Below are 25,522 nucleotides of genomic sequence, written 5' to 3' on the forward strand. Positions count from 1 at the left end.
CCAAAAACCTAGGGGGATTTCAGTTCCATCCTAATCTTGCCACAAAGCCCAACCAAAGCCATCCTTGGTGCTGCTGATGTCTAATTGGAAGTGTAGCCCTTCCTGTATTTTACCTAGTGCTTTCACTTATGCAACCAACACGTTTGCTTTCTTGAAATCTTGTTGCTGTTCTTTGCCCTAGTCCCAAGAGGCATCCTTTTTGATCAATCAATAGAATGGTCTCAAGCAGTGGACAAAGTGGGGTATAAATACCCTCCAGTACCCCAAAAGACCCATGAAGACCTGCACTTCTTTTGGCATCCTAGGGGTGGGGTAAGCTTGTATCTCATCAACTATGGCTTCAGGCAACAGACAGGTCTTACCCAACCAGACAATCTCTAGGAATTTTACTGATGTTCCTGGCCCCTGTAACTTTTGTGGATTCACAGCCCATCTTCTCCTCTGTAGGTGGATGATTAGGATTTCTAGACAATCCTGTAATAAACATCCTTAGCAGTTAACATGGTGTCATTAATATAATGAAACCAACTAACAGTAGAGGAGAAAGATGATAGAGTCAGGTCCCTAGCAACCATACCATGGCAAATGGTATGGCTGTGTAGATGCTCTTGGAGCAGCACTTGAAACATCCATTACTGTCCCTCCCAAATGAAGACAAACTGGTCCTGAGCAGATAGGGCTAGAGGAATGCTAAAGAACACATTACCAACAAAACCAAACCCACTGCTGTCAAGTTGGTTCTGACTCATAGCGACTCCCATCGGGTTTCTGAGGTGGTAAATCTTTATGGAAGTAGATTGTCCAGTCTTGCTTCCATGGAATGGCTAGTGGGTTTGAACCATCAACGTTCTGGTTAGTAGTCAAATACCTTAGGCACTGTGCTACCAAACCAAAAAAACCAAAGTCACTGTCGTCGAGTTGGTTCTGGCTCATAGCAACCCCTCCTCGGGTTTCTGAGGTGGTATCTCTACGGAAATAGATTACCCAATCTTCCTTCCAAGGAGTAGCTGGTGGATTTGAACCACCAGCCTTTTGGCTAGCAGTCAAATACCTTAGGCACTATGCCACCAGAGCATTGTACTATCAGAGTTCCTTAACACATTGGCCAGGTGTAATACAGCATGAAAGGAGCTCTGGTAGCATAGTGCCTAAGGCACTTGATTGCTAACCAGAAGGCTGGCAGTTCAAACCCACCAGCCACTCCTCGGAAGGAAGGTTGGGCAATCCTACTTCTGTAGTAATACCACCTTGGAAATCCAAGGTGGGGTCGCTATGAGTTAGGGCTGACTCCACGGCACACAACAACAACAAAAAATAAAGCATGATATGTGTCCAGTTCTCTATTCTCTACTAAGAGTTTCCAACAGGGACATTATGTTCGGGACTGCAGTATGTATGGGGAGAATCACCTTGTTAAGTTTCCATATAGTCCATGGTCATATGCCAGGACCATCTGATTTCTATACCAGAACCCATCTGATTTCTTCACAGGCCACACAGGGCTATTAGAAGTACTGTGGGCTTCCCAGAGGATACCTATCCCCTTTTAATTTTAAAACGGTTTTACTTATTTCCTTTTGTCTTCTGGGTAACTTATTGTCTGACGTTTACCACTCTTCATTGTGAGGGCAGGATCACTGGTTCACATGCTATATTTTCCCTCGGGATTGCTTTCACTTCACCTGCAGTCAGAATTCTCCAACAGATGTACTCAAAGGCAATCCCATGAGTACATTCACCCCTAGAAAACATTCTGGTATTGGGGAAATACAAACTTGATGGAAATTGTGGTAGTTAAGGTTGTGTGTCAACTTGGCTGGGCCTGGTTGAGCGGCTGGGTGGTATTTATTCCCTATGATGAGACTGGCAATCAACTCCATGGTGGAATCTACCACAAGCAGCTGAGTAGCTGCTTTAGGGATGTAGTCTGCTTCCTGTACATAAGAAGCAGCTTTGGAAACGGTCTCTAGCTTATGGCATGCTTGAACCCTGCATGTAGCTGTGTCATTGTTCAGCAACTGGCCATGCTCTGCTGACCTTGGGACTTTTCAAAGGACTTGAATTAATGGCCTGCCATGTGGTTTGGTAACATCAGGACTGTGCCTTTTTACTTGTCAACCTTGGGCTTGTCAGTCTCCGCAAGCAACAGCTGTCTGAGTGAAGAAAAGCCTTGAGCTTCAGTGAGCTGGGACTAGGGGGAAGAGCTGAAGCCCCAAGTTTGAGGGGCTTTCACCCAGCCCCTAGAGCCTGGCACTTTGAACTCGGACCTAAAGCCTCCATACTGTAAGAGAATAAACTCCTGTTTGTACAAGCCATCCCATTTGTGGTATATTCCTGTCAGAGTGGCATGAGGTAACCAGAACAATGTGGTTTAGAGAGTGAATGCCTTATTTGTAGGGTCAAGAGTACCTGACATATGGAGATAGACTTTATGCTGTACCTGTCAGTTGACAAAGGAAGGCCTTGCAACTGCTCAGTGTCCAAAGATAAGGTTGTGTTCTGTTCCTATACCAACCGGAACTAGCACCTGCTGCTTGTTTGTCCTTGTTCAATGTGTTGTGACCTCTACATGGGGCCTCTGGTCTCCCTGCAGGGCCCTGCAGGATGCGGACTAGGTGGGGTTCAGTTGGAGGCAAGGTGTACTTCCTCACATGGGATAGTAAGAGCCACAGGACAGTATTGTTGCTTAGTGTGCAGGTTATCTAGTGTCGCTCTGACAAGAATATACCACAAATGGGATGGCCTTAAGAAACAGGAGTTTATTCTTACAACTTGGAGGCTTTAAGTCCAAGTTCAAAGTGCCAGGCTCTCGGAGCTGGGTGAAAGGCCCTCAACCTTGGGGTCCAGCTCCGCCTCCTGCTCCCGGCCCACTGGAGCTAGAGGCATTTCTTCACTCAGACAGCTGCTAGCTGCTTGAGGCTGAGAAGCCCCAAGGTTGACAAGTAAAAAGGCACAGTCCCGATGTTATCAAACCACACAGCAGGCCATTAATTCAAGTCCATTGTAAGTCCCAAGGTCGGCAGAGCATGGCAGGCTGCTGAACAACAACAGCACAGCTACATGCAGGGTTCAAGCATGCCATATGCTAGAGACCATTCTCCAAGGCTTCTGCTTATATACAGGAAGCAGACCACATTCCCTAAGGCAGCTACTCAGCTACTCACAGTAGATTCCACCATGGAGTTGATTATCAGTCTCATCATGGAGAATACTACATCCAGCTGCCCAGCCACTCAACCAGGCCCAGGCAAGTTGACACACAAATTGAACTACCACACTTAGGATTCAGATTCTTCCAAAGATTGACCAAAACCACAGTCAATTGCTTGTCTATCTTTTCTACTACTGTCCCAGCAGCCACTAAGTCAACCCACATCTGGCTTTGAATTACTTTCAAAGGGTCCTTGGACATTTGTCTTACAGGGTGTTCAGCCTTTTCTATTTCTCTCTTCCTCTTTAGCCCTCTCAGTTTTGCCTAGGTTGGCTATGGCTTGACCCACCTGGTAGACTGTCTGGACCACTAAGGAATTTGTGGTCACAAGCATGCCACACCAGGAGGGTGGAGCCACCTGTAAGATCTTTGCCTTCATTCCTGCAGTAAATAATTAATTATCTGGCACCCTGAAGTGTTCAGCATAAATGGCATGATGCAGATATAGTTCCTGAATTAGTTGCTCGAGTTTCTCTACGGAAGACAACTTCCTAAGTGTGTCAAGAAGTTTCCCCTCATTTGGCCATGCTTTCCTGTGACACAAGATGATCCAGTCCCTGAGGGGTTGGTGCCCTCTGTTCTGAGCTGTGTGTAGGTGCTACTGGAGGATGAGCATTTTCTCTGCTGCAGCTCCATTTAAAGAGAAATCATCACCCTTGCTATCACACAGGGGTAACAGCCAAGCTGCAATGGACTCCTTTCCTTTCTGCTGGAATTTCCCACACAGCTCTATCAAGTCAGTAGGGGTGTATTCCTGCATTGTCATGGAACTGGCAGGTGGAATTTCCTCTCTCTAGTCATCAGGGAGCTCTAGTGACATAGTGCCTAAGGCATTTGACTGCTAACCAGAAGGCTGGTGGTTCAAACCCACCTGCAACTCCTTGGAAGGAAAGTTGAGCAATCTACTTCTGGAAACCCAAGGAGGGGTCACTATGAGTTGGATCCAACTTGACAGTAGTGAGCTTGGTTTTTGGTTTAGTCATCAGGCTCAGCTCCTGGATAACTTTCATTTTATGGGTAATTAGTGGCTGTACCTGGAGGAGTTGCTCTGCAAACCAGGCTCTTTTACAAGCACCTGAACATCCCAGTCACCTTTGGACTCCATCTCCCAAGGATTCTACTTTTTCACATCCCAGTCAACTATCATCACTGTCCTGACCTTGGCCTTTGGTACTTTCTTCCCCCCTATTTTTGCAAACCTGCGCTGCTCACCCTGCTTTCTGAGGTGACTATTCAGAATGTCAGATGTGACCACACATGACTGCCACACATCCTTTTCCAACTGTAGTTCCTTCTACAATATTCTTACACATGCTCCGGCAGCTAACTGGGTGTCGGTGGTCAGCCAAACAGCTGAGAACACTAGACACCCAACAGCCACCGTTGCTTTCTTAGCCTCCTTTCCACACAGCAGGGAGTGCATTTTTCCAAAACCATGCCATGCTCCTTGGCATTTTGGGGACACTTCTGAACTCACATAGGGATACAGCTGCATCATCTATCAACAAGCTAAACCTCCCACATGGAGGTTCCTGGCCAACTCAGGATCTCCCTCATTGAGGCCTCACTCCAAATCACCATTTCCTCAGTCTCCTGGCTGGCTCACCAATTGTCCCTGCCTGGTCCAGTAACTCAAAATTTGCCTCCAAATATGGAGGCTTCTGAGAGACTGAAGTCTGCTTCTTTAGCAGGTAATTCCAGGGTGGTGGCAAAGGAGTTTATTAAGGGAGAATTACATATAAGGGAGGTTCTGGGTGGCAGCAGGATCTAAGCAATTATCCGCCACCTCCAGTGGGAACCAGGGGCTTTATTGGCTATGGTGAATAATAGTGGCTACATCCCAGGACTTCAGAATTACAAGGCCAGCCCAGCAGGAGTTACATAGAGTGATTTAGCAAGTGGAAGTAAGCTAGTGGAAAACAAAGGGTTACTATGTTTGGCCTCAAAGCCTGTTTCCCCTTCAGGAGTCAATCATTAATGAGATTCAATTTGATTGTGATAGGTTAACAAGACAAGTTACTCAAGAAAGAAGCTGAAGAATGATGTGGGGGATAAGGGTGAGAACTGATATGGAAAATAATTGGAAAAACTATTGAAAAGGCCAGGTTAAATTACATTAGTAAAGAAGAGAGGGTTTAGTGAGGAAGGTTTATTACCAAAGCACTTGTCCCCATGTGCCCTTTATGATGGGACAACTGGATATTCGACTCCAAGCTCCTTTGTCTTTTCACTTTCATATAACCAAGGAGGTATTTCTCTAGGTCTTCTCTCTGGTCCCCCAGGACCCTGTGCTCTCTGGGTGACCCAGTCCCCTAAGATTTGGATCCATAATCTCCTTGCCCTACTTTTTCAATGCTAGTAATGGCAGACTGACTATTGTCACCATCTGGTTGTACTGGGACAAAGTGTCCCCTGGCAAAGAAGTGAGGAATGGAACTCCAGAGTGTCAGGGCCACCTGACCTCCCCTTGGCTCTGTCCACTTCCTCTGTGACCACCAGGCTGAGCTGCACATCTAGGACACCTGAGCCCATGATGCTGGAGTCTACCTGTGCAAGATGGAGCTGCTGAGCCTGGGCTTCAGCACAGGGAGTGGTGTTTGGCTGGTGGTGGAGAAAGGTGAGGCTCTGGGAGACAGCCCTTTTTGGTTGGAGGCCCTACTTGGCAATATCTTTTAGGAAAAAAGTCCTTCCCTGAGCCTCCTGCCCCTGCCATTCCCTGAGCCCCCTTTACCACCCCATATTCAGGTTCCTCTCAGCTAGAGGTCAGCACCATCCTCTTCTTTTGGGCTTCATTGTATGCCTTCAGCTTTCTCTCAGTGGCCATGGGCAGTACCATCTATTACCAGGGCAAATGTGAGTAATGGTGCCAGGCATAGAGGCAGAGAAGGGAGGGATAGTAAGAGGGCAGGGGAGGGAGAGACGGAGGTTAAAAAAGGCAAGGGGCTGCGGTACTGAGCTGTTCTTCTTGTCTTTCCCGCCAGGCCCTTGTCACATAGGAACACCCTGCCATACCTTAGATGATCTCTTAGGAGTGATTCTTGACCAGTGATCCCAAGCCCTACCCACCTCTGATTTCCTTTTATCAATCGCATGTATTTTCTTCTTTGTTCTCCAGGGGTTCCAATATACCCTCTCCTCTCTAGGGTCCTCAGGCTCCTATCTGTCCCCTCCACCAAGTCCAGACCTGAAAGGCCCTAAATCAAGCCCAGAGCCCCCTCCCACCAAGATCCTGAGGCTCAACACCCCTACCTTTTCCAGGTCCAGGGGGCTGAGGCAGATTCTCCTGAGGTTCTATTGAGGTGTGGAGACTATGACATCTGTTATTCCTACTTGTCAACAACCTCATTCTAGCCAAGTCCACAGGAAAAACTCTTTCTTGGCTTTCAGGGGAGCTCAGGTTCTCCTTGATCCAATAAATCACCACTTGACCCAGGAGAAGTTGGGATGATGGTGTTGGTAAGTTGGTTAAGTTTTGACTATGGTCATTTCGAATGGGGGCTTGAGATGGACAGAGAAGCCCAAGACACAGACGGTGGGAAGACCATGGTCTTTACTGGGTGAACCACAGGATGACACTACCACCCACTGGGGTTGAGGGAGGCATCTGGGGGTGCTCAGGTGGGTTTTTTCTTGGCTATAGAGGCATAGTCAGCTCTGGGGTCCTCCTTGGCATCCTCCTCATCTCCCTCGCTGAGCTCGGGCCTCTCAGCACCTCCTGGTGCCGGCAGTCTCTGCAGAGATGCATAGTGGAGCTCCTGCTCCAAGGGCTGGGCCTGGGGTAGTCACAGAGGGGGTTGGCTGTGAGCACAGGGAGGGGCCTCCCTCTCTTCCTTCCTTATGGGTATCTGCCCTTGTCTCCCACCTTTCTTATCTCAAGCTTCCTTCTCAGTCTCCCCTGCTCTGTACTCTTCTTCCTCTCTTTTCTCTCTTCCTCCCCTTGTCTCTGCCAGCTTAAGCTCTGGCTCTTTCCGTGCCTTGCCCTTTCTCTTTGAGTCTCTCACATTCTCTCTCACTTTTCTCTACTTTTCCTCTAAGTTTCCCTCTTGTTTGTCTCTCTGCGCCTCACTTTTTCATCTCCTTTCTGTCTTCTTTTCTCTTCTTATTGCTACACCATTTCTTTCCTCTCTTCTTCTCTGTGGTAGTTAAAGTTGTATGTCAACTTGGCTAGGTCTGGGTGAGTGGCTGGGCAGCTGGATGTAGTATTCCCCATGATGAGACTGGTAATCAACTCCATGGTGGAATCTACTATGAGCAGCTGAGCTGCTGCCTTTGGTTATGTGGTCTGCTTCCCAAATATAAGTAGCAGCTTTGGGAACGGTCTCTAGCTTATGACACGCTTGGACCCTGCATGTAGCCGTGTCATTGTTCAGCAGCCTGCCATGGTCTGCTGACCCTGGGACTTAAATTATTTGAATTAATGGCCTGCTGTGTGTTTTGGTAACACTGGGACTGTGCCTTTTTACTTGTCAGCCTTGGGTTTGGCAGCCTCAGCAGCCAGCAGGTGCCTGAATTAAGAAAAGCCTCTAGCTCGAGTGGGCCAGGAGTAGGAGACAGAGCTGGATCCCAAGGTTGAGGGCCTTTCACCCAGCCCCTAGAGCCTGGCACTTTGAACTTCGACTTAAAGTCTCCGAACTGTGAGAGAATAAACTCCTGTTTGTTAAGGCCATCCCATTTGTCATGACTCAGAGTGGCACTAGGTAACCACAACATTCTCCTCTTATTTCTCTCTCAGTTTCCAAGTCTCCAACTTTCCTTTTCTTTTTCTCACCTGTCCTCTTTGCCCTGAGCCCTCTCTTGTCTTCCCATCATCCACTTTGGCCATCTCTTGCCCTTCCCTCTTCCCTGCCCACAGACTCACCCAGCTCCTCTCCAGCCTCTTTACTGGAAGGAAAAGAAGAAGGTCAGAATGGCTCTCCCATTGTGTGTTACCCAACCATCCCCTCTGAGGGGTGTGGATCCCGGGAGCCAAGTTCTCATCCCAGCAACAGGGAGACCATTGTCAGGTGGGTGTTTCCTTACACGGCTTCACTAGGGTTATTGTGGGTGAAGCCCTTGGCTCTCTCCTTAGGCACTATTCCTTCACCTCTCCCACTGGACTCCCCCCATCCTCCTCACCAAGAGCCTTTCTGGATCAGTGGAGACTTCTGGGAAAGCAGTAAAAAAGGACATGGGAGGGGACATTGCTATGGGGTGAATGGGGGAGGTGAGGGTGGGACTCACCTCTCCGATGGAGCCAACACAGACAGGTGGACAGAATGATCATGACCAGGAGCAGGAGCACTCCCAGTGCCAGTCCCCCATATAGGTAAAAGCATGGGTATGGGTCTGTGGGGAATATGGGCAAGTATTTGAGGGCCTGTTTCTCGCTCTGTCTTACTTGTCCTCCTGGCTGATCATGGATATCCTAGGTCTCTCCAAGAGTTTCAGAAGGAGAATCTCTCTCAGGGATTCTTTACTCCAGATCACTTGATCTTATTTCCTACCAGAAGTCCCATCCCTCATCAGTTACTCCATCTCATATCCGAGACCGCCCACGCTCAGAGACAACCACTGCAGTCCCTGCTGCCTCTGGGCCGTCACTCTGAAGTCCCTTTGCCTCCACACCAGCTGGTCCTTAGAGGCCCTGACCACCTATGTGTGAACTGACTCACTCCTTTCCACTCATTGCTCTCTGTGACCCAAAAACTTCCCCATCCAGAAGGAAAGGGTTCCTTACCATTACAACAATGGGCCATGACATCACAGGCTTTCTCTAGGCCTTGGACTGAGGACTGGACTCGAGGTCAGGAAACCAAGCCCCTGCTCTTCCAGGTTAATGGCCTTGAGTGAGTCACATGCATCAAGTTCCTCATCTGTAAAGTGAGGGGCCCTCTGTTACAATTATTTCACAAGCTGAGATGCCTCACTTATGTGCCAGCCCTGAACCAGTCACTTTTTATCTGTCACGGCTACTCTATACAATATGGTAGGAGCTTATGTGTCCCTTTCCCAGGTGAGGAACCTGAGGCTCAAGCCACTGACTTTTACAAGAACCCCCTAGGCCAGAAGTGGCAGAATTGGGTTCCAGGTCAGCTCCGTCCAGCTCCAGAGCCCACTCTCTTCCCTCTGCCCTAGGCTGACCAGATGGTTGCTAGGAGCCTTTCCTGCTGGATAATTTTGGGCTCTGGTGAGGGAACTGACACAGGAAAACCAACGAGGGTCTGGAGTGGGTGTGAGAACTGGTAGAATAATAGGGAGGCTTGTGCCCCAGAGTTGGGGCAGCTCCCTCAGCCCCAGGACAATTCACAGGAGGCCCTATTTGACTGGTGAGGAAAACTGCTCCTCACAGGCAGATAGGACTTGGGCTGATGTGGGGCATAAGGGAGTGTCTAGGGCCCCATAACTTCCCCTCAGGCACTTCCTGTCCTCCAACCACTGGTTCCTGTTTGAGAGCAAAGAAGTGGCTGTTGACTTCACCCCAGAACCAGATGTACCCACCACAGTCTGGAAACTGAGACCCTCCAGGATCCACGAGGAATGTTGGTGTGATTGTGTGTATGTGGGTGGAACAAAAGCTCAGCTGACAAGGCGAGCCTGAGCAGTGCAGTGGGGACAGTGGTACATTGTTTTAAATTTCTTTGAAGAGCAGAGACCCACAGGCTGGAGAGGATTCCTTCCTCTAGTGCTCAGGGCCCCTCAAACCCATTCCCCACCCCACCCCATCTTAGCTCACCTTATTCTGGGATGCGAGGGTCCTTCCTCCCACAGTTATCTGCCCCCCACCTCCAGGGTCCCTGGGCACTCCCAGCTTACCCAGAGCCTGTGGACTGCAGGGTGGACAGTCTCAGACTGACCTAAGTTTCTTGGGTGGAGAGAAGTGTAGCCACCTCAGACATTCCTGCCCCTCCTCTGGCTTTAACTTCCCCCCTTTTATGGGTGGCTCCCCAGCATTGCTGGGAGAGGAAGTTAGGCCTTGAGAGTTAGGATTGCAGCATTTTTCCTTTCAGACTTCTGGGACTGTAACTAGGCCTTTAATGCTCCTCTGCTCTAACCACCCTACTGATCCTGCTAGTTGGTGAATGGCCACCTCCAGGCAGCCTTCCCCAATTAACTTTTCCCTGTTACCCTGTTAAAATGAAATCAATATTAAGTCAATAATTTAATTAATTCTAAGTATATTATTTATTAATGATTAAATTATTTTTAGTAATTGAACTATTAACTAGTTTATTTAATATACAATTTGCAATTGAGGTAATGTTTCTGACTACCAAAAACCAAATCCACCGCCTTCGAGTTGATTTTGACTCATAAGGACCCCATTGGGTTTCTAAGGCACTAAATCTTTATGGAAGTAGATTGCCCCGTCTTCTCTCAGCGAAGCAGCTGATGGGTTTGAACCGCCAACCTTCTGATTAGCAGTCAGATGCCTTAGGCACTGTCCCACCAGAACTGCTTGATATTTCTGACTAGAGAGTCAAAGATGTTTCAGAGAAGAAAGATCTTTTACAAATTTTTATACCACAACATATTGCTAGTTGTTGTTGTTGTTATGTGCTGTCAAGTCGGACACGACTCATAGCAACCCCTCCTTGGGTTTCCGAGGCAGTATCACTACGGAAGTAGATTGCCCCATCTTCCTTCCTACCCTGCTAGTAATTCTACAAAATAACTTGCAGACATTCAGGATTCCATATAACATTTTCTTGAAGAACAATTCAAATAATTACTGGTTGATCTCAAAACATAGCTGCTAGTCTGATTTTTTAAAACTGCTGTTGTCAAACTAAGCACACGTATATGCTGAGGACAGAACAAAGTGTGGGCAGTGGTGCCAGGCCCCCTGGACAGAGAGAAGTGGGAGAAGGCCTGTTAGTGGTCCTAGCTATGATGGGGAGAAAGAAGAGTGGTAGAGGATTGCACTCCTGGGCCTTGAGGAGAGTGAAGAATGGGGAGCTCATGGGAAGAGGATGAGATCTGGTACCTGGATCCCTATGAATTTGTATTTCCTTTTCCAAATTTAGAACTTTCTGTTACTTCTGCACCCCTGCCCTTAATGTGCCTCTTGCAAGACAAGAGAACACTACTCAAGGTCTTTGTTTTTTAAAAACATTTATTATTAAAAAATTCAAAGATAAAGAAAATTATGCAGTGAACCTCTCTCTACTATGTAAATTCTACAGTTAACATTTTGCTGTATTTATTACATATCTATTAACCCATCTCATTTTTTGATGCCTTTCAAAGTTGCCAACATCAGTACATTTCACCTTTAAACCTTCAGTTTATCATTGACTCAAATCAAGACCAAGCTCACTACCCTCAAGTTGATTCTGACTCATAGCATCCCCCATTGGGTTTCCAAGGCTGTAAATCTTTACAGAAGCAGACGGCCTCATCCTTCTGCAGAGTGGCTGGTGGGTTTGAATCATCAATCTTTAGTTAGCAGTCAAATGCCTTAACCGCTATAGCACGAGAACACTTTATCATTGAGAAAAATAAATAAATAAATAAATAAATAAATAAACAAATAAAACCCACTGCCATTGAGTTGATTCTGATTCATAATTGAGTTTCCAAGGCAGTAAATCTTTAAATCTTTACAGAAGTAGATTGCCCCATCTTCCTTCCGAGGAGTGGACAGTGGATTTGAACTGCCAGCCTTCTGGTTAGCAGTCAAATGCCTTAAGCACTGAACCATCAGATCTCCTTTATCATTGGTTAAAGTTCAGTATTTATTTCTCCTTTTTTTTTTTTGTGGGGCTTAAGGAAAATAAAATTTACATGGAGGGTAGTACACATTTTTAAAACTGCCTTGTGGTTAAGGCTGGCCCCAGTCTGCCTGGGTTCAAATTCTGGCTCTGCCGCTTACTGTGTGAACTTCCACGAGTTCTTTAGCCTCTCTGTTCTCCAGTTTCTTGTCAAGATTAGAAGAAAGTGTAAATCAGTGGCAGGCACATGCTAAGTGCTATTCATATATTATTATTATCTCTATAATATTATCTTGAACACATAGAGATGTCATCAAGTGGAAATGATCTGAGACCACCTCTAACTTCCATGGACCTGGTCTTTTCTTCTTTCAACTCCTACCACACTGCCTACCTGTACCACTCATTTGGTCTTTGCTGCCTTGTTTTGCTCATTCATTTGTCCTTTCATTCATTCATAAACATTTAATAAGTACCTATAAATGGATGAGGCTCATCTTAGGTTTCGAAGCTCTTTGAGGGTGGGAGCATGCCTCCTCTCTCACCCATCTGCACTCAGAACAAGGGAGGTAGCACTCCTTTTCTATCCCTCCCTAATCAAATAGTAGTAGTCAGTGAGGCTGACTCCCTTCAGCAGTCATCACTTTGGATGGTTCAACTCTGTCTTTCCCATCATCAAGAAAGGGCTAGTGTGAGCAAGGCAAGGGAAGGGAGAGGTCAGTGTGGGGATATGTTCTCCGAGGCCCGGACATCCAGCTCTCAAAACCTTAGTTCTTGTCCTCCTACTCCAGCCCTTGACCTCGGAGACTTGGAGGCAGCCTTCCCTCCAACACCCACCTGGGGGGTAAAGAATTCAGACTGTTCTGGAAACCTGGAGTCCTTGTTCTCAATGCACCCTTGCGACCTCACTTTCTGCAAGCTACTTTCCTTCCCTAGGCCTTGGTTTCCCTCCTTGATGAGCCAGAAGATCTCAAAGGCCCCCTCCAGCTAGACCCTGAAAGCCTGTCTCCACCCCAACACCTTCCCCAGTTCAGAGAACCCAGGCATCCAGCTGTCCTACCCCAGCTCTGGGTAAACAGGAAGCTGGGTGAGGGGAGCAGGGGTGTGTGGAAAGTCCCAGCCAGGTGTGTGGGTCCATGGGGAGGGGGTAGCCCCACCCCTGGGGTATGAAAGTCCCCCCTGCCCTGGCATTGGCTCAGTCTCCATGGAGGCACTAGGGCTAGAGAGCCGGGGTGAGAGGCCCCAGAGAAGGGGCTGCCTCCTGCTGGCCATGGTTGGAGCCATTGTACTGGGGTCTGTGGTGCTATCTGTGCCTATCACTGTCCTGACTGTGCTGGCCTTGGTGCCCCAGGAGCAGGGAGGACTGGTGAGTGGCTGCAATAGGAGAGTTGTATCCTACCATGCTCACTCACCTCCTTATGCTTTGGGGACTTCTTGCTCATCCTGCCCAGCTGTCTCCTCTGTCCCTGGTGCTAAAGCCTTGCCTGTCTCTTTGCTGCTCTCTTTCCATGCTCCCGTGATGCTGTTGTGTCCTGATGTCTGCAAGCTCCTTCCTGGTTATCTGTCTGCCTCTCATCTTCTTTCCCAAGACACAACTCAGGCTCAAAGACATGCCTTGCTTGCTCTCCCTGCCAGGGAGATGTGTTGCGTGTGGAACTGGTGGAAGAAACCCCAGGCTTGCAGCTTGGGTCCATGTTGGGAGGGGTGGGGTTGACATCAGCTGAGTCTGAACTCTGAGCACTGTGACCCCACCCACCCAGGTAACAGAGACTGCTGATCTGAGGAGACAGACCCAGCAACAACTGGGTAAGAGCAGACCATCTTCCCCTCCCCCTCCCATCCCACAGGGACCCCCAGGTCTTGCCTTTGTCCCAATATCCTCTTCCTCCAAGAATTTGGGTGCTCCATCCCCGAGCCCCAGTGTCCTGCCTCTCAGGGTGACCATGCATGGATGGCCCACCTGATACCCAATCAGGAACTCTTCACCCCTTCCAGAGTCCCAGAAGCTGCATGAAGAGACAGCAGACACTGATTTCAGCCCGAGGCTCCCGGCTGCCCACCTCATAGGTAAGGATTTCATAGACCTGGATAAACGTTTACATAGCCGGAGAGAATCAAACAAGCATCCAGTCACTGTTCCGAGGGTACCAGATCTACTTGCCCGCAGTTAAGAGTCCCTTTGCCCTATTATTCCAGTGCTCGGTTCCCCAAAGCGCTCCACTACCTCTCGCCCCTGAAATGCCCAGTGTACTGGTCTCTCTACTCTTAACTTCTGGCATCCTTCCGGGAGCAAGCAAAACCCGGCCTGGATTACCTCAGTACAACACTCCACATCCAGATTCCTTCAGTCCCCAACGCATATTCATTCCAGAGGTAGTACCATATCCCCCACTCCTCCTCCCCGAGCTCGATTCTTGCAGAAAGCTAAATGCCCCCCACCCACGTCCAAGTCCACTCTCCCAGGAGACCCGGGTCTGGAAGGCTTCTCTCACGATCGGATTCTCAGAGAGCCGACGGGCCCTTTTCTCCGCAGGTTCCTGGAAGACCGGGCAGGGGCTAGGCTGGGAGACCAAGAAAGAAGAGGCGTTTCTGACGAGCGGGACGCAGTTTTTGGGCACCGAGGGGTTGGCTCTCCCGCAGGACGGCCTCTATTACCTCTACTGTTATGTCGGCTATCGGGGCCGGGCGCCCCCTGCTGGCCGGGGCCCTCTTGGCCGCTCCATCACGCTGCGCAGCTCTCTGTACCGGGCTGGGGGCGCCTACGGGCCGGGGATTCCCCAGTTGCTGCTGGAGGGCGCGGAGACTGTGACATCGGTTTTGGACCCGACCGCGACGCACGAGTATGGGCCCCTTTGGTTCACCAGCGTGGGGTTCGGTGGCCTAGTGCAGCTTCGGAGGGGCGAGAGAGTGTACATCAACATCAGTCACCCCGATATGGTAGACTACAGGAGAGGGAAGACCTTCTTTGGGGCTGTGATGGTGGGTTGAGGGCCGCCCGCGTCCCTGGAAACACGACTGGATGGTACGACTGTGTGAACTGGCCGGGATATTGGAGACCGGAACACCCATGTCAATGGGTAGAACGAGGAGACTGGAAACTGATCTTGAGCCTGATGGAAAATAAAGTGTGTAAAGCTTTAGTCCTGCCAGTATAGATGCTGAAATGCTAACATGTCTTACTTAAATCGATCAGGATGGGCACACAAGTATCGGTTAAATTATTCTCTTTTGCGGGGGGGGGGGGGCGCAGGGTGTTGTTTGTGACAATTCATGATACTATGAATACTATGGGCTTTGCTTCCTGGGATGGGGTGATCTGCCAGCCCCTGCTCCCCCTCTCCCCCAGCATTCCCTGCCTCTGAATTAGGCCAGTGGGAGGGAAGAAGGAAGATCTCCCTAAATTCCAAAGTATCTCCAAGCATGATTCTCAGAGCCACATGGTCCCCACCACAAACAGGCCCTACACTCTTTTTTTTTCTTGGGTCCTTCCCAACAGTGAAGGAGCTCTGGTGGCATAGAGGGTAAGGAATTTGATTGTGAACCAGAACATAGATGGTTCAAACCCACCAGCTATTCTGTGGAAGGAAGAAGCAGCAATCTACTTCTGTAAAGATTTACAGCCTTAGAAACGCAATGGGGTTCTCCATGAGTTGGAACCCAGTGGGTTTTGGTTTATTTTGTCCCAACAGCAAGAGAAGTCATTGCAGGGAAAGGCAAGCACCACTCAGAAAGGCCCAGCGTAGAGCAAACCCTGAACTTAAGGCCCCAACACTTCTCCCCTGCTTGCTGCCTGAAGACCTTTAGCCACAGTCCCCACCATCAACACTTCTTCCTAAGGAGCAATGAGCAACTTACCAGATCTGAAAGGAGGAGGTTGCTTGAGAAAGTTGAGGAGGATGTTTGAGAAAGTGGGAGAGATGGGGGTGATGGGGAGGAGGCTGTTGTGCCTGAGGCCCCTTGGAGAGCCTGGGAGTGGGGGAGGAAAAACTGATGTCACTCTGTCCTGTCCAGGATGGGATGGAAAGTCCTCACCCCTCATTCACACTTCAAGTCCTCCTTCCAGTAAGTGGGCAAGTGTCAGGGCCCCTGGGTGAGTAACAGCACCCCCCCATGACCGACTTTCAGTACCCGCCTGTAGGAGGCAGAGGGAGACCCAAGGTCCTATCTAGGTCACCTCCATGGGACATCTCACCCCTGTTCCATACCACATGGTTTTCCCCTCCCTGGCAACCCTGGGCCGGAAGGAAAACCTTACTTCTGAACCCAGTGAGGCCTTCCACTCTCTATGTCTCTGTGTTCGTCTTTGATTCTATCTCCAGGAGAGAGCTCCTCCTGGGGTAGGGAGTTCTCTTTCCAGTTCACCCATTTCACACTTTTATCATTGACCTATAAATTGCTGAGACAAAACTGGCACATGGATCCTTCCACCCACATGTTATTGTTTGTTTTTCATTTTCTTCCTTTGGTTCAGTTTTGCTCACTGAGAGAATGGAAGGGGATAGATGGCCAGGGGCTGGATATTGGAACTTCCATCTAGAAGGAAGAAAGCCAGATTCTTTTCAGTGCCAAGCACGCCTTGGTGCTCTGAGTTAGTTATTTCTTCTATTCCCTTGTGACCCCATAAGCAGTGAGCGTTCCCATCTCTGATTGATAGGTGAGGTTCAATGACTGGTTCAGGTTGCATAGTTAGGACAAGGCTGGGTGAGTGGCCTGGAGTGAGGGATTTGAAGCCCAGACACCTGAATCTCTGAAAGATCCTTGGTGATGATTCAGGTGCCTGAGAATGTGGCTCCTTCCCTGCTCTCTCAGGCCAAAGCAACAGCCGGAAATCTTACCTGAGATACAGGACTTTCCCAGCAGGGAATGGAATTCCCGGAGTTGGAAATTCCCATCCCCTAAGGGCAAGGTAAGGAGCTCTGGTGGTGTAGTTAGTGGTTAAGGCAATTAGCTGCTAACCAGAAGGTTGATGGTTTGAATGCACCAGCCACTCCATGGAAGAAAGATGAGGCAGTCTGCTTCCGTAAAAATTTACAGCTTTGGAAACCCAGTGGGGGTCACTATGAGTCAGAATAGACTCAATGGCAGTGAGTTTTTTTTTCTTTCTTTTTTTTGAGAGGGCCAGGTAACTGGGTTCAGGCTTCTGTTTCCTGGGAAAGGGAGTTATTCAGCTTGGTTTTGTTCCTGAAGGGTATCTTGGACCCCAGATGGTCTCAGAGTCTAAGGGCTGGGGACTGGTTCTGTGGAAATTTAAGTCCTGTGGAGGGCAGACTTCAGGGAGGGAATCCCTATCCCCAACAAGAGGCAGCTGCAGTATTCCAAGAAGGAGACTATGTTTCTTTTTCAAGCAAACTTTATTTCTCGCCACTGACCAGTAGGGCGGTTACAGACACAACTCCCCTGGGGAGCAGAGGTTCAGCGATGTAGCGACAGTTGGTCACCAAATCAGCATTATTTAGACAACTTGATCAGATTAATATTTTTAAAAAACATAAGCAAAGGGAGGCACAGAGGCCAGGAGACCAGGTGGGAGCAGTCTATGGTTCAGCTTCATTTTCACAGAAAACATGTCTGAGCCCAGGCAGCCCCTACATCAGGACCCCTGGGATCCTCTGACCGCCCAAATAAATACATTCACCAGTAAATAAATAAATAAATAAATAAATAAATAATAACCACAAGTGCAAACATAAATAGAGGGGGCCCAACTTGTGCGGAGAGGCGGGGGTTCCATATCTCAAAGAAGAGTTAGGAAACTTCTTGACAGAGAGAGGTATGAAATCATGTCAAGTTTTAGGTGAGGTCTTCTCAGGGTGTTCTGAAATGTTCTGGATAGAACCAAAGGCTCTCTGGCCTCCACATTCCAGATGTCTCAGTTTACATTCAGGGATCTAATGGGTCCTGGATGCCCCAGTTCAGATTCCAGGTGGTGGCCAGCACCCCACGTCCAGGACACATATCCCTCCATCTCGGGTTTCTAAGTGTTGTTATTGTTTAAAGTTATAAACTTGGGGCCCAGCCCTTAGCCCCTAATTTCCTTTCTAAGCCAGGAGGGGATGAGAGGATCTGAGGGAATGGATAATAAGGGGACTGAGGTGGGTGAGGGGGTCAGGGAAGGATGGGTGTCTATTCCCCCTCACAGAGCAATGATCCCAAAGTAGATCTGCCCAGACTCAGTGAGGTCAAGATAGTCAGGTAGATTGATCTCAGCGCTGAGTTTATCGCCTTTCTCCAGCCGGAAGACCCCTCCCAGGTAGATGGGCTCATACCAGGGCTTGGCCTCAGCCCCCTCTGGGGTCTCCCTATGGCAAGGGCTCTTGATGGCAGAAAGGAGATTGACCTTGGTTGGGTAGGAGACAGCAATAAGGCTGACAGTGTGGGCGAGGAGCACTTGGGTGGCAGGGCAGCCTTGTCCCTTGAAGAGGACCTGGGAGTAGATGAGGTACAGCCCGTTGGAAGGCACCACCAGCTGGTTGTCTTTCAGCTCCACACCATTGTCCAGTAGGGCATTGGCACGCTTGTTCAGCCACTGGAGCTGCCCCTTGGCTTGCAGGTTTGCTGGAGGGAGAGAGAAAGGTGAGTCAGTGTGACACCATAAGTCCGTTCAACTCTCCACATCCTGGCCGTCAAGTTCTGCACACCCACCCACCACATCCGATTCCTGTCCCCTCTGTCTTCCCACATCCCATCTGACCACAAGGTTCTCAATATCCCCCTTAAGGTCTATACTCTTCTACTGTCTCCTTTACCTTACACTGTCTCCAAATGTCTGTCTACCCTCAGCCCCATTCAGCCCTCAATCCTCTCCCTCCACATCCCATCTGGTCTTTCATCTTAGCCCCCAAGACACAACCTCAGAATTCTTACCTACAACATGGGCTACAGGCTTGTCACTCGGTGTTCGAGAAGATGATCCTGAAGAGGGAAGAAAAAGGTGAGATCCTTAAACTTCCCCCCAAAATATCCTCTTACTTTGACTTCCATTCCTCTTCCTCAAAAACCAAAACTCTGAAATCCCCTCGCCCCCTACCTATTGCTTCCATCCCAGGACTATCTCCCATCCCCATCCAAACTCAGAATTAGGAGAGAGGTTTTGGAGACACTTACTGAGTGTTTGGGCCAAGGGGTTGATTGGATGAAAGTCATCTGGATACTGCTGAAGAGAAAAAGGAGGAGTTAGCATGAGAGAGAAGTTTCCACAAAGGGAGAAATAGTTGGGCTGCTTATCTAGCTTGCTTTCTCTGCCCAGATGCCTCTTATTTTCTTTCTCCATTCATTCATTCATTCATTCATCCATCCATCCATCCCAAAACTCAGTCATCAAGTGTCTTCCCTTCTGTGTACCAGACACCTTATCTTCATCTTTCCTTATCTCATTCCTTCATCTCTCTCTTATCTCTCTTCTGTATCTCCCATATCTCATTCAATTTTATTCATATCACTTGTTCTTCTCCATATCTCTACCCACACCCCCATATCACTCTATCTCTTTATATATATCTGATTGCTCATTCCTTCATTTGTTTATTCATTCATTCAACAAATATTTAGTGAGCACCTTCCATGTGCCAAGCACCCTCTTTGTGTTTCTCTCTCTTCCCCATCTCTCTCCACACCTTTCTAACTTCCCATCTTTCTCTATGTTTTTCTTCCCCATCCCTCCCCATCTACATACCTCTATCCCCTACCTCATCTCTTCTGCCCCAATTTCTGAATGAAAGCTGGTGAGGCACTCACCTCTTCCCCTTGGGGGCCTATCACCCCAAAATGCAGCAGACAGAAGAGTGTGGTGGCTCCTGCCACCAGCAGGAAGGAGAAGAGGCTGAGGAGCAGGCACCTCCTGGAGCCCTGAGGGGCCCCTGCCTTCTTGGAGAGGGCCTCCTCAGCCAGCTCCACATCCCGGATCATGCTTTCAGTGCTCATGTTGTCCTTTTGCAGAGGGGCTCAAGTACAGCTGGGAAATGGTGGGCTGTGTGTGCGTGTGTGAGAGAGCGAGAGAGAGAGAGAGAGAGAGAGAGAGAGAGAGAATCCCGCCTGGCTGCTTGTCTGGGGGTGTGGTGTCTGGGCGGTTCTTTCCAGGGGGGTCTGAAGTTGCTTCTCTCCCTCTTGGCTGGTCCCCTGGTCTCCTCGCTGAGGGAGCTCTGCTGGCTGGTATGCAAACAGCTGCCTTTATATAGTCTTGAGGGCGGGGAGAAGCTCTCATTCAACCATCGGAAAACTTCCTTGGTGGAGAAACCCATGAGCTCATCTGGAGGAAGCGGTAGTGGCCCCTACACATTCTGTCTCAGTTTCTTCTCCACTGCGGGGGTGAGGTTTGGAAAGTTGGGGACACCCAGGCATCAAGGATACTTCCCACCCTCCCCATTTGGATTCAGAAGGGGGCTTCCTGGGCCAGTTACAGATGTATGCATAGGACCCTAGAGGCTGAACTTCAGTTGTCCCCCACCACCAAAATCTCACATTTCTTCTGAGGACTAGTTTTGTGAGCTGTTTCCCTTTGACTTCCACACAGGACCCACAAAAGTGTTGAATTCCAAAGGGCTGGGTGGGAGGGGCTTCAGAAAGCTGGGTCATGGAGGGAGAGGAAGCTGGGGGCAAAGTCTGTTTCTGGGTCTTGGGTCCTGACATGTGTGCTTGGGTCCCTTGGGGGAAAGGAGTTAGGGAAAGGAGGCTAGCCTAAGACTATGGGTGTGGATGGGGCCTCTGGAAGGGCTGGTGGGTCTGGCAGGGACAAGTCTGGGACAGCCCCAGAGGGAGTGAAATCAGCCCTGGGAATTCACAAACCCCACAGGGTAGACCTTCTCCTTTCGTTCTGACCTTGGGACTCAAACCATTGGTTTCATTCTTGGCTTCTTAGGGAATTTGAGGTCTCTGATTTTTGCATGTAGCCCCCACTCCTGGGGCTCCTGTGTGTGGCCATGTCTCCTAGGGAACTCTTATTCCACAGATATATCTGGAGACCCTCTCACCCCTCAGAGCCTCTGTGTGTGCCCATGTCTCTCCAAATAACCCATACCCCCCAAATTCCTGGAGATATCCCTGCCTCTCAGAGCCCCTGTGTGTAGCCATTGTCTCCTAGAGAACTCCTGTTCCCTCCAAATTCCTAGAGATCAAACCACCCCTCAGAGCCTCTCTGTGTACCCATATCTCTCCAGAAATTCCCCCCCAAATTCCTACTCTCCTACCCCTCTGAGCCCCCATGTGAGCCCATGACTCCTAGAGAACCCATTCACCCCAAATTCCTGAAGACATCCCTGCCCCTCAAAGCCCCTGTGTGTGCCCATGTTTCCTCAGATCTCCTGTGTTTTCTATACCCTCCTAGTTCTGGTAGGAGCTCTAGTGGCATAGTGCTTAAGGCATCTGACTGCTAACCAGAAGGCTGGCGGTTCAAACCCACCAGCCACTCTTCAGAAGGAAGACTAGGCAATCTACTTCCATAGAGATACCGCCTTGGAAACCCAAGGAAGGGTGACTATGAGTTGGAACCAACTCAACGGCAGTGAATTTGGTTTCTAGTCCTGTTGACTGTCCCACTCCTCAAGGCCTTGTGTACCCCTATCCCAGAGTCCTGGACTTTCCTCCCTATTTGGTGTGATCACTTCTTCTCAGAGGCTTCCTGTACCCTTATTCCTTAGTGCTTCTACCTGTGGCCATATCTCTCAGGGGTCCCACAACTCCACCTCTTTAGAACCTGGACCCTACTTCCTCTGTCATATCAGCTTATCCCTTGGTACCCCTGCAGCAATGTGACTGTCCCTAGCCCCTTTGAATGTACCATCTAGCCCAAAGCCCCTTGGGCCCTTCTATCTCCTTGTTCTCCCACACTCCTGTCCCCTTTGAGGACTTTGTCCCACACTTCATTTTGTACAGAGACCTGGAAAATTATCCCCTCCCAGAGAGACAGACAGCATTTCAGAGGAAAGAGGTTTATTGGTCTTCATCGAGGGTGCAGATCTGGCCTCGGGGGTGTCTAGTTAAGCTGTGGCTAGCTCTTAAGAATCTTCCACTTTCCTTCTAGAACCCCTTAGCTGCTCAGACCTACTTTTATTTTCTCTCTCTAGCCCAGCCTGTGCTGATGCCCTTTCATTCTTCATCTCTTGGATCTGTTATCTCTCACTTCTAATGTCCCTCTGTTATTCTCCTCTCTCCATCTTTCATAAATAAATAATTTAATTTTCTCATCATAAATAATTACCCCTCCCTACTCCAATCATCCACTCAAGTTCGTCCAAATGTCTGCTCTTCCTCCATGTCCGGATCTAAGCCCCACCTAGACCAGAATAGATAGCTCTGGGCTGGGAATTTCTAGGCAGGCTTGAAATCTTTGGCAGAGTTTCCAGGGTGGCTCAGGAAGGTGTGGTTCCCCGAGTGCTCAGAATTCCTTCTTGGACGCTCCAGGTGACTTGAGTGGGGGAAGACTTGAGACTGTTGAAATGGTCGAAGGAGAGGTAGTGGTAATCCTTGAAAATGTCAGAATGGAGGCAAAATGGGGAGTAGGCCTTGCAACTAATTTTTCTCTTCTTTCTGGGTTTTTCCAAATTCTACAGAGCAAAGGCTCCAAAGAAGACACTACTGGGGCTGAGGAGTAAGTGGGAGATGCCAGCTGTGTGAGTGGATAGCTGGTCTCCCTGGGTGAGCAGGAACACAGCCCCCTGGTAAACTGAGCGTACCCAAGGTCCCTGTGGTCCTGGGCACACAGACTTCTGGGCACTGAGGAGAGGCACATGGGATGGGTACTGGGAGGAGAAGAGCTGAACCTCATGGGCCAGGTAGAGAGGAGTGGGGGTGGCCTTAGGGGAGCAGCCTTCTCCAGAGAAGACCACCTGGGAGTAGACAAAGTAGAGGCCACTGGTGGGGACCAGGAGGGAATTGTTGCTCAAAGAGAAGCCATGGCGGAGAAAGGCATGATCTGTGTTTGCTCTCCAACGCAGCAAGGTCTGGGTGCTGGGGTCTCCTAGGAAGAAGCATGGGGGCAAGGGTTAAGGGTCTGGGGGCTCAGAGGTTTCAGTCCCTGGGGAAGCAGGCACTAGAGGACTCAGGCCCTGAGAGATGGTTAGGGGATAGGTGAAAGCTGGATACCTCTGTCCTTGGGGGGTAGGGGAAGTTGGAGCAGAAATAAGGTGGATGCTTGAAGTCTGGGGGCTAGAGCAAGGGTGGGAGCTAGATGTCTAGGTAGTCAGGTGGATGCTTACCAACAAGGTGAGCAGCAGGTTTGAGAGTGCCTGAGTTGACATGCTTCTGGGGATGCTGCTGGGCAGTCCGAGCAGCTGAAGGTGAGAGGCCAACCCTAGGCAGCCCCTAAGAGAGAAGAGCGTTAGAGGGGGCTCCAGGACCCAAGCCTCAGCTGAGCCACCCCAGGAATTCCCATTCTCCTGCTATCTCACCTGGGTCCCAGATGGCAAAGCTATCAGCAGCCCCAGAAAGAGGAAGAGAAGGGGGGTGCTATGCACCCTCAGGAGGTAGACGTGCCCTGGTCGTGTCATGTGGAGAACCTGCAGGGAGAGAAACAGTGAGTGGGGCGGGGCACGCTGCGGAAGAGGGCCTCCTGTCCATGGAGACAGCCACCCCGAGAGTCAGGGCGATAGAGAAGGGGACAAGATGCAGTCAGGGAAACCCCAAAGTAAGCTGGGGGAGACAGATAGAAAGAGAAACAGAGATGGGAAGGGAACAGAGAGCAGAAAGGAACAGAGCAGCAGAAGCAGAGATGTATGACAGAGACAGAGACAGAGACAGACAGAGACAGGGGAACAAACCAAAACCAAACCCACCAAGGCCAACGCCACAGGCAGGCTGGGGCCCAGACTGAGATGCAGGAGGGACCAGGAGCAGACCAAGAGTCAGGACGAGCGGGCAGGAGTCCACTGCCAGGCAGCAAAGGAGATGAAGTGGGAGAGTCTCACCTGCTGTTCGGGGCCCCTGGGCCCGGACGCCTGGGTCCCTTTATAGAGGAAGCGGCAGTGGCAGCGTGGCAGGCGGCGGGCGGTTCTAGGCCGGGGCTGGGGCCCGGGGAAGCCCCCAGGGCTTAGAAGATACTGCTGTTTCAGTCGAAGGCAGGAAAGGCTGAGGCCTAGGAGAGAACCGCAGGCTGGGGGCTCAGGCAACTGAGTTCTGGGAAAGGGAGTGGGGTCAGGGGAACCGTGGGCTGGGAGGGCCAAGGTGAGGGGCCCGGCTTAGGAGTTCCAGGGAAGGGACAGTAAATTCAGAGAGGAAGCGGGGAGCAAATGGGGTGTGGGCTGGAGGCCCGGTTCCCTGAAAAGTGATCATGTAGAACATTTCTACACCTTTGGCAGATTAAAGGCAGTCCTGTCTGCCTCCATTTCTTTCGTGTTCACCCTGCCCTTGTCCCAACCTGCTCAAGTCACATTTGTCCAAGTATGGGTACTTTCCAGGTGGCAGCTTTTATATCAAAAAGTTCCATTATCTACCCCTTGCCTGAGACATCCTGGTTTATTCCTATTGTCCTAGTGAAAATATGAAGAGTCCCTTTTTGCTCTCAAAAGTACCCTGTTTTGAAAGATAGACTTTATCATTCCCGTACAGAGATGATGCCATGTACTCATGTGAGCTGGGGTCTCATCCCACTCCTGATGGATGTTCTCAACCTCACCCTGACCTCAGGTGGCACTCAATGATAAGACCAGGGAATCCAAAACAAATGCACACTCCAGACTCGAGGAATGTGGCAAATAACTTCTGAGATTCCCTGCAAGTGGAGGCTTTGGAATTCTAAGCAGGAAGGTGGTGACCTAGGATGGGGTGGGGACAGCTAAGGGATTTGTCTTGAAATTGCGTTTGCAGAGCCAATACATGGCTCCCCCCCCCCATTTTAAGACTTTTTCTTTTTCATTGATGTAGAACTTACATACAGTGAAATACATACCTTTTAAGTATATAACTTGATTATTTTTTACATATGCATTAGCCATATAGCCATCAGCCAGTTCAACGTATTTTCAGGATCCCAGCTGATACCCTCCAAAGGTAACGAATGACTCTCTAACCTCTATCACTGTATATTAGTATCATCATAGTTTTGAACTTCTTATAAATGAAATCATATAGAATGTACTCATGTGTCTGGTTTTGTTCACTCAACAGTGTTTCTGAAATTCACCCATGTTTTTGAGTGTTTTTTAGCTGCAGTGTTTTTCAAATATTCTATTGCATGAATATACTCTTAATTTATTCATCCATTTTTCCACTGCTGGGCATTTGGTTCGTTTCTAGTTGTTGGCTAACGTGAATAAAGTTAATAGGAACATGATCCATTTTTCACTTAGCCTGTAAGTTATGTTGTTATGTGCTGTCGAGTCGGACCCCAACTCATAGCGACTCCTCCTTGGGTTTCCAAGGCAGTATCACTACAGAAGTAGATTGCCCAACCTTCCTTCCAAAATAGACAGCCCAGTCTATCTTGCGAGGAGCGGCTGGTGGGTTTGAACCATCAGCCTTGCACTTGGCAGGCGACTGCCTTAGGCCCGAGGCCATCCCCTGGGCTGGTCTGTAAGTTATAGGTTTTTTTAAAAAACAAAGTTTCTGAAAATGATTTTATTCACTATTCATAAGATTGAGAAAATGTCATTTGGCCACCTCAGATATTTTATTCCTATTACTGATATTGTTA

General features: G+C 49.3%; 4 protein-coding genes across 4 annotated transcripts; 1 reads left to right on the forward strand and 3 right to left on the reverse strand.

The window, feature by feature from the left end:
• Positions 1-6,825: 6,825 nt before the first annotated feature.
• Positions 6,826-8,946, reverse strand: LOC103206017 (leukocyte-specific transcript 1 protein). Its single transcript, XM_007951456.1, has 4 exons — positions 8,928-8,946; positions 8,432-8,536; positions 8,070-8,092; positions 6,826-6,984 (listed from the first exon to the last, which is right to left on the reverse strand). The coding sequence occupies exons 1-4, from the start codon at positions 8,944-8,946 to the stop codon at positions 6,826-6,828; spliced, it is 306 nt and encodes a 101-aa protein (XP_007949647.1).
• Positions 8,947-13,105: 4,159 nt separating this feature from the next.
• Positions 13,106-14,889, forward strand: LTB (lymphotoxin beta). The gene is made up of 4 exons (XM_007951370.1): positions 13,106-13,267; positions 13,662-13,707; positions 13,897-13,968; positions 14,435-14,889. Exons 1-4 carry the CDS (start codon positions 13,106-13,108, stop codon positions 14,887-14,889), a joined length of 735 nt encoding a protein of 244 aa, XP_007949561.1.
• Positions 14,890-18,034: 3,145 nt separating this feature from the next.
• Positions 18,035-19,821, reverse strand: TNF (tumor necrosis factor). The gene is made up of 4 exons (XM_042782385.1): positions 19,636-19,821; positions 19,006-19,054; positions 18,766-18,813; positions 18,035-18,456 (listed from the first exon to the last, which is right to left on the reverse strand). Exons 1-4 carry the CDS (start codon positions 19,819-19,821, stop codon positions 18,035-18,037), a joined length of 705 nt encoding a protein of 234 aa, XP_042638319.1.
• Positions 19,822-22,439: 2,618 nt separating this feature from the next.
• Positions 22,440-23,381, reverse strand: LTA (lymphotoxin alpha). Its single transcript, XM_007951372.1, has 3 exons — positions 23,283-23,381; positions 23,091-23,196; positions 22,440-22,852 (listed from the first exon to the last, which is right to left on the reverse strand). Exons 1-3 carry the CDS (start codon positions 23,379-23,381, stop codon positions 22,440-22,442), a joined length of 618 nt encoding a protein of 205 aa, XP_007949563.1.
• Positions 23,382-25,522: the final 2,141 nt, after the last annotated feature.

This window comes from Orycteropus afer, unplaced genomic scaffold (assembly GCF_000298275.1).
Source record: "Orycteropus afer afer isolate SDZICR_OR568_19922 unplaced genomic scaffold, OryAfe1.0 scaffold00294, whole genome shotgun sequence".
In the NCBI taxonomy this organism is placed as follows: domain Eukaryota; kingdom Metazoa; phylum Chordata; class Mammalia; order Tubulidentata; family Orycteropodidae; genus Orycteropus; species Orycteropus afer.

Bases quoted from the DNA above. Each gene is read 5' to 3' on its own strand.
- LTB (XM_007951370.1), top strand. From the start codon at position 13,106: ATGGAGGCACTAGGGCTAGAGAGCCGGGGTGAGAGGCCCCAGAGAAGG. The intron at 13,268-13,661 runs GTGAGTGGCTGC...CCACCCACCCAG, and splicing joins CCCAGGAGCAGGGAGGACTG to GTAACAGAGACTGCTGATCT. The intron at 13,969-14,434 runs GTAAGGATTTCA...TTTTCTCCGCAG, and splicing joins CCCGGCTGCCCACCTCATAG to GTTCCTGGAAGACCGGGCAG.
- TNF (XM_042782385.1), bottom strand. From the start codon at position 19,821: ATGAGCACTGAAAGCATGATCCGGGATGTGGAGCTGGCTGAGGAGGCC. The intron at 18,814-19,005 runs GTAAGTGTCTCC...TTCCCTCTTCAG, and splicing joins CCCCTTGGCCCAAACACTCA to GATCATCTTCTCGAACACCG. The intron at 18,457-18,765 runs GTAAGAATTCTG...CTCTCCCTCCAG, and splicing joins GCCTGTAGCCCATGTTGTAG to CAAACCTGCAAGCCAAGGGG.
- LTA (XM_007951372.1), bottom strand. From the start codon at position 23,381: ATGACACGACCAGGGCACGTCTACCTCCTGAGGGTGCATAGCACCCCC. The intron at 23,197-23,282 runs GTGAGATAGCAG...CTTCTCTCTTAG, and splicing joins CTTTGCCATCTGGGACCCAG to GGGCTGCCTAGGGTTGGCCT. The intron at 22,853-23,090 runs GTAAGCATCCAC...GCTTCTTCCTAG, and splicing joins ACCTGCTGCTCACCTTGTTG to GAGACCCCAGCACCCAGACC.
- LOC103206017 (XM_007951456.1), bottom strand. The intron at 8,093-8,431 runs GTGAGTCCCACC...TTTTCCTTCCAG, and splicing joins GTGTTGGCTCCATCGGAGAG to TAAAGAGGCTGGAGAGGAGC. The intron at 6,985-8,069 runs GTGAGTCTGTGG...TGACTACCCCAG, and splicing joins AGAGGCTGGAGAGGAGCTGG to GCCCAGCCCTTGGAGCAGGA.